The sequence below is a fragment of the Martes martes genome (assembly GCF_963455335.1).
Source record: "Martes martes genome assembly, chromosome: 1".
Classification (NCBI taxonomy): Eukaryota; Metazoa; Chordata; class Mammalia; order Carnivora; family Mustelidae; genus Martes; species Martes martes.
Window position 1 is genome coordinate 203,515,886 of NC_137888.1, and position 10,081 is coordinate 203,525,966.

The following is a 10,081-nucleotide window of genomic DNA, read 5'->3' on the forward strand; positions in this document are numbered from 1 at the left end:
ACAGCCTCAGGGAATCACAGACATGGAATCAAAAGAGTAGCAACAGCCAGGATGATGGTAAGGATCTTAGTAGCAGCAGGATAACCAGCTCCCACTGGCCAGCTGGTAGACCATCAATGTGATTCCAAGCACCCCAGCTGTGAAAGGCCCTCCTCCCTGCCCAGTCCTGCTCAGGACCCCAGACCACCCCAGAGCCCAGTAAATGCAGGACCTCACTGATACTTAGGCCTACCCTATCCCCTAAGCTAGTATAGGTGCCTCTGTTAACCAGGGAAGGAAACAGACCCAGAAAAGTCCAAGGACATGCCTCAGGTCACCCAGCACAGTGGTTGAGGGGGGCAGGACTCATGGCTTCCAGGCCAACCATTGCTCCCAGCACTGCTCATGACCTTGAAACCAGATGATAATAACAGTGAACATTGAACAAAGACACATTTAGCTCCAGCTAAACCATGAAGTGGATATGATTTTCCCCAACTAGATAGGAAAGCTGAGGTTCAGAGAGGTTAAGTGACTTGCCCAGGGCCACACAGCAGAGCTGGGATTTGAACCCAGTCCCAGTTGGCTCATTGGAGCCATAACCAGGATGCCATCTTGCTGGTGTCTGTTTTGGGTAGGGTGGGGGATGGGTACTGAGGTGTGTGTTGGTGGGGAGGATTCTTCCTTTTACAGGGTCAGACTAACAGCTACCCAGATGACTGGGGAAATTCTCCCACAGTAGCATTGGGCCCCAGGAGTTGTGGTGGTGGGGTCACCAGAGACCATCCCATATTTTTCTTAAAACCCTCTGACTTCGGGTTGGCAAACCTGTCCCAAACTGACAAACACCATCCAGAGGTCCCTGCACCCATGGCTCCTCACTGCCCACTCTTTTCCTTCTCTGTCCCACAAACCTGGGGTTCTGGTGGAGGTGAGAGGGTGGGTAGTGTGCCCACACTGGGATTTGCAGGGACAAAGTCACCACCTCCTCCTCAGCACTTCCTGAAGGGGAGTTCCAGACCTCTGCCCCTGGGACACAACCATTGCCTTGCCCAGAGCCTCTGGACAAGAACCAAGATGGTGTCCAAGGCTAAGGTGTCAGTAGGGCTGTGGGGATTGGTCTGGAGGACCCCCACCCTCACTTTGGCTGTGACTGTTGTTACCTGCAGGGAACCCAGATGATCTTCAACGCAGCCAAAGAGCTGGGTCAGCTGTCTAAACTCAAGGTGAGGCCAAGGGTGGAAGATTGGGGTGGGGAAGCTTCCTAGGGGAAAGTTCGCAAAATGGTGACATGTTCAAGGGGCAGAAACCCTACTCAGACCGATTTAAGCCCGATTTATTTGCTCCAGTGTTTCGGAAAGATCTGCAAAACTCAGCTTCAGATACAGTTTGATCAAGGGTACAAATCATTTATTCAACAAATATTGAGCCCCTGCCACATGCCAGTCATGTGTTAGGTACCAGGGACACAATGATGAAAAGACAGACCCACTACCGAACGTGTCAGAGTTTTACAGGGATGAGGCCCATAGCCAGGCAGATCCCTAAGGTGGGGCCTATCTGCCTACCTGGGCCCTCTCTCTATCCATCCAGGACCACATGGTACGAGAAGAAGCCAAGAGCTTGACTCCAAAGCAGTGTGCAGTAGTTGAACTGGCCCTGGACACCATCAAGGTGAGAGGTCCCACCCTTGTCCCATCCCAGGTGGAGCAAGCAAAAGGTTTGACTGGTGTAGACATGGACCTAGGCTTGAACCCACCTTACTTCATCCAATTTAGAAATACTCCCTGATGACTCCCTGATGCTTCTGTCAGTTCCAGGCTGGCTGATGGCAGGGCCCTGAGGAGCCCTGGGTTCAGGGGGCCAGCCAGATACAGACAGCCCCAGCTCTGTCGGGCCAGGGTAAGGTAGAAGGAAGGATGGGAGCTGGGAGAGACCAGGGAGGGAGAAGAGAGGGCTTTCAGAAAGAAGGCATGTGGGAGGTGGGTCTTGAGGAATGCATAGGAGTTTGCAAGGCAAAGCAAACAAAGCATTCTAGGCAGAGGACCAGCCCATGCAAGAACTCAGTGAAAGGCGCCGTGGTCTCCATGAAATGAAAACTACTCTGAAGGGAATTTTTGCTGAAATAATTATAGTGAAACAGGAGGGTGGTCAAGGAAAGCTCCTTGTGATCTTAACCAAGGGAGGACAAGGAGCCAGCTATGGCAAAATAAGGTGCTTGAAGTTGTTTGGGGTGTGGGGGTGTCCCACCAGGGAGCACAGTTAAGTGCAAAGACCCTGAGGCAGGTACGTTCTAGGGAAGACCTTTTGAGAAAAGACTGGGAGGTTGCCGGATTGGGGCCACAAAGGGCTTGAGGAGAGGCGAGAAGCATGGGTATTATTTTGAGAGGGCTGAAAGCCCACCGTCGCGTTTGGGGCAGGGTTGGAGGTGAGGGAGTAGCAGAGCACGACTGGGGTGTTCTGAAGGTCCGCCCCCCAGCCCATCACCACTGAAGGGCAGCGGGGTTGGGGAGGGGGTATTGGGGCTGCCTAACTAGTCTCGCCTCTCCCCACCTTGTCCTCCACAGCAATACTTCCACGCGGGTGGCGTGGGCCTCAAGAAGACTTTCCTGGAGAAGAGCCCAGACCTGCAGTCCCTGCGCTACGCCCTGTCCCTCTACACCCAGGCCACGGACCTGCTCATCAAGACCTTCGTGCAGACACAAGCGGCCCAGGGTAAGCGGCGGCTTGCCAGCCTGCGGCAACCCAGCCCCTAGCCAGCGAGGCTGCCGCAGACTCACCTCCTCTGTGACAGGGGCCGGGGCAATTGACAGCTCCCGGGAGCGCCTGAGCTGCGTGATGGCACGCGGCCAATGAGTGAAAGACTACTCGTGGGGGCGGGACCTCTGACGTCATTGGCCAGGAGGTGATTTGCATCTCCTGGGAAAAATCTGTGACACCGTGGGGCCAGAAGGTGACTGAAAGCTGTGGGGCGGGACTTCTTTGAAGCAGGACCAGGGAGTGATTGACAGCTCTTAGGGACGGGACTTTGAAGTATTGGATTCAGGAAGTGGTTGACATCTCGGGGGGCGGGGCATATGACGTCATGCAGCATAGGAATGATTGACAGCCCCGGGGATGGGAGGGATCCCAACATGGAGGTGTGGACCCAAAGGGAGTTTCCATTTCTCAAATTCTGTCTTTCTCTGTCTCTTCTCTTGCCTCTGTCTCCTGTCCCTCTCTGAGTTCACACACAGCAGCTGGGGCTGGGGAGAGCAGGACTCAGGGTCCTCGTTCTCCTCCGTGAGGACCCCATACAAAACTGGTCCTAAGACAAGGGAAAGAAGTTTGGCCTCTGACCCAGCAGTGGGGTGGGAGGGAGAGCTGCCATCAAGCAGAAGCTGGGGGCAGGGGAGCGACCCCCTCCCCCCACAGACAGCCCAGGACCTAGGGCCCTCCCTGGGCGTCGGGCCTCCAGTCCAAGCTGCTGCTTTTAGTGTCCCCGGTGTCCCCCCGGAGCGGGAGGCTGTCTGTCCGTCCGTCTGCAGCTGACGTTTCTCTCTCTCTTGTTTCTCCTCCCTCTCACTCGCTGCCCCCTCTCCGCGCCTCCCCTGCTCCCCGCCACGCACACTCACCCTCCATCCTCGCCTCTCGCTCGCTCGTCTCTCCCCCCACCCCTCCCTTCCCTCCTTTCTCCACCTTCCCCTGTGATTAGTCCATGGTGGAAAAGGGACTAGGTTTACCCTTAGTGAAGACATTTATCCTGAGAAGGGTACGTGCCGCCGCCGCCCGCCCGCCCGCCCGCCCGCGCCCGGTGCCCGGTGCCTGCGCCCCTCCCGGCCCCGGCTAGTAAAAGGCCCGTCCTTCCGCCTCCCCGGCCTGCCGGGCTCGGCCCAGGCCAGACTGGCTGTGGGGGCCTAGGTGGATGAGGGGGAAGGACGGCTTGCTGGTTCCACGTGGGGAAGGAGAAGCAATTCGAGTCGGAACCCGCTTCTTCCTGGGTGCATCTCAAACCAGATCCCGGGTCCCCTGGATAGCGCCTGCACGGTTAAGAGTGGACTCAGATCCCAGTGGGCTCTGATCCCAGCTCCGCCACTCTGGTGGCTGGGCGTCTGCGGGATTATCTCACCTCCCTGAGTCTCAGCTTTCCCATCTGTACAACTGGAACAGTCAAGGGCCTTAATTCATAAGATTATTTTTAGGATTAGATGAATTAAATTTGGAGCAGTTCTTGACCTGTAATACATGTAGTAACTCCCAGGAAGTGTATTTTTTGTTGTTGTTGTTGTTGTTGTTATTATTATTATTATTAACTATTATTATTATTAACTATTATTATTACTGATGTCATTCTTCCAAGCATAGAAAACTATCAGTTTTCAGGCTCTAACTCTGAGCCAGCGTTTGTGCCAAGAAGCATTTCTCAGGGATTTTTGAAAAGATTTCTCCCAATTGCCCCACAGGGCGGTGCATCATTCCACAGATGAGGAAGCTGAGTCTCAAAGGAGATTAAGCCACTTGCCCAAGGAACCTTCCCCTACAGGGGGGCCAGGGACTCGGGGAGGGGTGGGATTGGGGTAAGTACAGAGAGGCCCAGGAAAGACCCTTCCCCTTGGAGCCAGCAAACCACGGGATGGGGGCGCCCAGCATTGCCCTCCTCCCCCTTCTTACTAGCTTTGGCCATGGTCTGACCCCTCACCCCACCCACCACTGTCCAACTCCCCCCCGGCACCCTCAGTCTGGCCCGGATTGAGCTTGCTGAAGCATCAGCCTTGGGGTGGGGGGAGGTGAGGCTGAGCATGTGACTGGTTGGGGGGAGGGGGGATCCAGAGCCTGAGATGACAAGGAAGGTGGCCTGGGGTGGGCAGCGAGGTTGGGGGGGGGTGCACGCCCCAGTAGTGGGGTGATGGGGGTCTCCAGACCTCTCTGTCCCCTGAGCCTCAGTCACTTCCCACCCAGTGCCAGGTAACCGGATTAACCTTGAACACCCACCCCTGACTCCCCCTTTTCCTCCCCCCCATGCATGGGGTGCTCAAGGTGTGGGAGCTTCCTGAGGGGCAGGGAAGGAACGCGGGGGTGCTGGCGGTCACAGGTCCCCAGGCCCCACAGGATGCCTTTCCAGAGCCACAGAGAGAGAGACAGGACAAAGCTTTTAAGCTGCCCCATTCAGTGACCCCATCAGAACCCACCAATCAGGGCATTGTGGTGGCCACAAACAGAAACACACCTTACCCAGACCCAAGCAGACAAGGGAATTTGTGGGCCTGGAACTGAAAGATTAAGGGCTGTGTTGACATCAATAATAGCTGGATCCAGAGTTTCTGACAATGTCATTGGTCACTTGTCTCTGTTGAGATATCTGTGATGTAGGCTTTTCCCACTTTGGGCAGACAGCCTTGCCAGCTTAGCACCAGACTCTTTCCTCAGAGTTACAGCTAAAGTCCCAGGGCTAACAATGATTGGCCCGGTGTGGGTCACATGACCATTTTTGAACCAATCTCTGCAATTAAGGGCAGGGAATGCTCTGTTTGGGCAGCCATGGTTCATTTCGTGCAAGATGGAGCCACAAGATCTGAGGTGGGCTTGGAGGCCATTTCTCAATGGAAACTTGAGATTCTCTATTGAAACAGGAATAGCGTTGGGGCAGGGAAAATAAAGATAACCCTACAAGCTGTCACTTCAGAAGAAGTGAGGACTCTGGGTTATCACCAGCATTTTGGAGAAACAGTGAGGAACCCTGTGTGGCCGGAGCAGAGTGAGCGAGGGTGAGAGTGGACAGAGGTGAGGCAGGAGAGGTAATAGTGAAGACACATTGAGAGGGACATTGCAAAAGGACTTTGATTATTTCAGAGCGAGATGGAAACCATGGAAGTGTTTTGAGCAGAGGAAGGAAGTGTGCTCACCTAATAGGATTACTCTAGCTGGTGTATGGAGAGAAGCTGAGAGGAGGATTCGGGAGACAGGGTGGGGGCTAGTGCAATAGTCCAGGCATGTGATGATGGGGGATGGAACATGATGGAGCCAAGGAGGCGGGCCAGATTCTGGGTGTATTTAGAAGATAGAATCAGTAGGATTTTCTAGTGTGTGAGTACTTCGAGAGGGAGTGAAGACAAAGAAGGGAGTCCCAACAGTTTGACCATTGAAAGAGAAGGAGGCAGTGACAAAAGAGTGAGAAGCAGTCTAGTCTGCTTCTAGTCTAGTCTAGAAGCTAGTCTGTAGGAAGAGAACCTAAAGAGTGTGGCATTGGTGCAACCAAAAGGAGAAAATGAGACCCAGGAAGCCAGGGTGTGTACAGTGGTGTGTAAGATGAAGACTAAGTTTTGACAACATGGCAGTCAGTGGAATGAGAAAAATCGAGGGCAGATGCATTAAGCTCAGAGAAGTTAAGAGATCTACCTGAGATCATGCAACAAGGTAGTGAAAGGCCCAAACCCAGCATTCCTGGCTTCCTAAGGTCACTTGCCATCATAGCCCCACCCTCAGTGCCACCCTGTCAGGGCTGATGACCTGGTGCCGCCAGCACATGGTAGATGGGAAGTGGTCCAGGTCCCTTAGAGTGGGTGGGAAGAATGGAGCTCATGCCAAGCATCCTCCCCTACCCCGCCCAGGCTCGGGTGTGGAAGACCCTGTGGGTGAAGTTTCAGTCCACGTTGAGCTCTTCACTCATCCAGGAACTGGGGAACACAAGGTCACTGTGAAAGGTGAGTAGTCTGAGTTGGGAGAGGGAGTGCCTTTGCCAGGACTCACTAGGTCCTATGACAGAAACCAAACTCAAACTAGCTTAAGCAAGAAAAACATTTTTCATTAAAAAAAAAAAAAAAGGGTTTCATAAAACTAAACATTCCAGAAATAATTCACCCTCAGGCATGGCTGGATCCAGGGACTCAGTGTTATGGGGCTTAATTCTACCTTCTCCATCTCTCAGCTCTGCCTTCCTTTTGTCTTTGTTTTTGTTTTTTTAAATTACAACACAGGGGCACCTGGGTGGCTCAGTAGGTTAAGCTGCTGCCTTCGGCTCAGGTCATGATCCCAGGGTCCTGGGATCGAGTCCCGCATCAGGCTCCTTGCTCGGCAGGGAGCCTGCTTCTCTCTCTGCCTCAGCCTGCCTCTCTGTCTACTTGTGTGCGCGTGCTCTCTCTATTTCTCTTTCAAATAAATAAATAAAATCTTAAAAAAATACTATTAAATTACAACACAGATTGAACTGTTTTAACCAAGGCCTAAAATGACAGTGGCTTAAACAAGACAGAATGAAATTTTCTCTGAGGTAACCAAGGACAATCAGCCCAGAGCTGACATTGGAGGCTTCACAGATTTGGGCACCCCTGCCATCTTTTGTTGCACTTTCTTTTTTTTTTTTTTAAGACTTTATTTATTTATTTGACAGAGAGAGATCACAAGTAGGCAGAGAGGCAGGCAGAGTGAGAGGGAGGAAGCAGGCTCCCAGCCGAGCAGAGAGCCTGATGCAGGGCTCAATCCCAGGACCCTGAGATCATGACCTGAGCCAAAGGCAGAGGCTTAACTCACTGAGCCACCCAGGCACCCCTTTTGTTGCACTTTCATCCCTAATAGGGTACCTTTCCTCCTCTATAGGGTACCAAAGAATTCAGTACCCAGAAGCATCCCAGCATGCAGCTAGAAGGAGGAGAAAGTTTAAGCCACAACCTGAAATTTGTCCACATCACTTCCTTTCACTAAAATTTCACTGGCTGGAACTTAGTCATAAAGCGACACTTCACTATAGGAACATTCTGGGAAATGTATTCTTTCAGACAGGCTTTGAAAACCACAGCTGTGTAGGAGGGGACCCTGACAGCCTTATCCTCTACTTCCCCTAACAGTCGTGGCTGCCAATGACCTCAAGTGGCAGACTTCTGGCATTTTCCGGCCGTTCATCGAGGTCAACATCATCGGGCCCCAGCTCAGCGACAAGAAACGCAAGTTTGCAACCAAATCCAAGAACAACAGCTGGGCCCCCAAGTACAACGAGAGCTTCCAGTTGTGAGTCTAAGAATGGTTTGGGGAAGATGGGCGGGGGACATCTGCCAGCTGAACCTAAGGGTCTAGTAGAAGAGGGATGTCTGGTGGGCGGGTGATTCCTTGGCACAGGGATGAGAGGGGTCACATCCTAGGAGAGGGAACTGGAAGGAAGGCACCTTAGTGCATGAGTGACATTGGTGAGGGGATGGGTGTAACCACTCTGGGAGACAAGCAGTTCCCAGGGGAGGCCATGAATGTAATATAACATGTTGATGAAGGCTTGTGAAGAAAAGGGGAAGTCTGGGAAGAGGGGGCATGTTGGGCAGGGCCATTTCCGGGGCTGTACACTCAGGTCTAGTAAGGGCCATGAGGGGCCATGATGGGGCAAGGAATGTGTGGGTGAGGGTCTCAGCGGCAGGGGGCAGGTCTCCTGGAGTCAGCAGTGAGCCTTGTGAGGGCTGTCGTGGCAGGGCTGGAGGAGTCACAGGTAGGGGACAGAAGCCGAGTGTGTTCCAGGGATGCCTGTCAAGTGAATGAGGGAGGGGTCCTATCCAGATGGGGCATCAGGGGTCCAGAGGGGCAGATGAGCTGGGGAGCTCAAATAAGTCTGATCAGGGTATTGCTTGCGGTGGGCACATATTTGGGTCAGGTGCAAACCTCACGGGGGCAGGATCATGTTGGGGGGTGTTCTCGGGGGAGAGAAGTGCAGAGGGGTAAGGGGAGAGGACAAGAATAGGGCACTTGGTCAAAGGACTTTGGAGTGGTAGGACACCTGAAGAAATAAATGCTTGGGAGCAAGGGCTTGGTCTAGTTGTGGAGCAGATGTTTCCTGGGGCAGGCGGTAGTACTTGAGGGCTGGGAAGTACAGTGAAGGAGGGTGTTTCTGGGGAGCAGTGTGGGCATGGCCCATCAGGGCAGGTCTCCTGGGGGCAGAAGCCCAGCCTTAGGGGCCTAGCTTGGGGGTAGGGGAGGCAAGCTGGAGTGTGTTGGGGGGTCACTCATGGTGAGGCATGAGAGCAGGTCATGCGGAGAGAGCCTTAGGGGTAAGAAGGAAGAGCTAGGGAATATGGGGGAAGGAACACGTCAAGGAGAGAACTTGGATTCCAGGTAAGAGCCCGGTAAAGGGACTTCTGGGTGCGATATCTGGGACAGGATGGTGGGAACAGCAGCTCAGCTGGCCAAAGGTGTGGACGCAGATACCACGGGGTGGAAGCATGGTCTAACCAGGGAGTCTCGGGGAACTATCACCTGGGTGGGGACGTGGTTTGGCCCGGGGCTAGGAGTGGGATGGTGGGGGACGTTGTCGGTTAGAGGTGGGGTGGGGGGAGAAGGGAGGAAGGAGAGACAGGACAGCGATTACTGGGGAACAGGGGTGTGGGTAAGGAAATGTGGGCGTGCCCCAGCTCTGGTGGCCTGGGGGCGTGGCCCGGCGCGGAGGCGGGGTCAGCCGTAGGGGCGTGGGAGCCCGGCAGGTGGGGCTGTCCTTACGCCCAGCCCCCTCTCCCCCACCCCCTCACCCCTCGCCGCCCCGCAGCACGCTGAGCGCCGACGTGGGCCCGGAGTGCTACGAGCTGCAGGTGTGCGTCAAGGACTACTGCTTCGCGCGCGAGGACCGCACGGTGGGGCTGGCCGTACTGCAGCTGCGAGAGCTGGCCCAGCGCGGGAGTGCCGCCTGCTGGCTGCCACTGGGCCGCCGCATCCATATGGACGACACGGGCCTCACGGTGCTGCGCATCCTGTCACAGCGCAGCAATGACGAGGTCGCCAAGGAGTTCGTCAAGCTCAAGTCAGACACGCGCTCCGCCGAGGAGGGCGGTGCCGCGCCTGCGCCCTAGTGCGGGGCACGCGGGCGGGCAGCACTGCGCCTGCGCACGGGGCGGGGCGGCGTCTGCGCGCTGGGACCTCCCGGAGGGCGAGTCTTCGGGCTCTGTGCAGAGGGCTGGCTGCGCCTGCGCCCTTGACTTAGCGCACCCCTCTAGGGAATTGTGAACGGATGACGCCCCGCCCCCTCGAGAGGCCACGCCCTAGGGCGCTATGAAGGAAGAAGCCACATCCCCTACTAGAAGCCAAGTCCCCAGCGCCTAGGGGACATTTGGAGCTGGGATGGGAGGAAGTCCCGCCCCCTATGGAGGAGGCCAGATCC

General features: G+C 55.0%; 1 protein-coding gene across 1 annotated transcript in view; it reads left to right on the forward strand.

The window, feature by feature from the left end:
* UNC13A (unc-13 homolog A) overlaps positions 1–9,773 on the forward strand; it is a gene marked incomplete at both ends in the record, with an annotated part of 49,169 nt that extends 39,396 nt beyond the window's left edge. The window contains 6 exons of the mRNA XM_080815598.1: positions 1,149–1,205; positions 1,573–1,653; positions 2,547–2,694; positions 6,567–6,659; positions 7,800–7,959; positions 9,473–9,773. Coding sequence (XP_080671724.1) covers positions 1,149–1,205; positions 1,573–1,653; positions 2,547–2,694; positions 6,567–6,659; positions 7,800–7,959; positions 9,473–9,773 — 840 coding nt within the window. The remainder of the gene's footprint in view (positions 1–1,148; positions 1,206–1,572; positions 1,654–2,546; positions 2,695–6,566; positions 6,660–7,799; positions 7,960–9,472) is intronic.
* Positions 9,774–10,081: the final 308 nt, after the last annotated feature.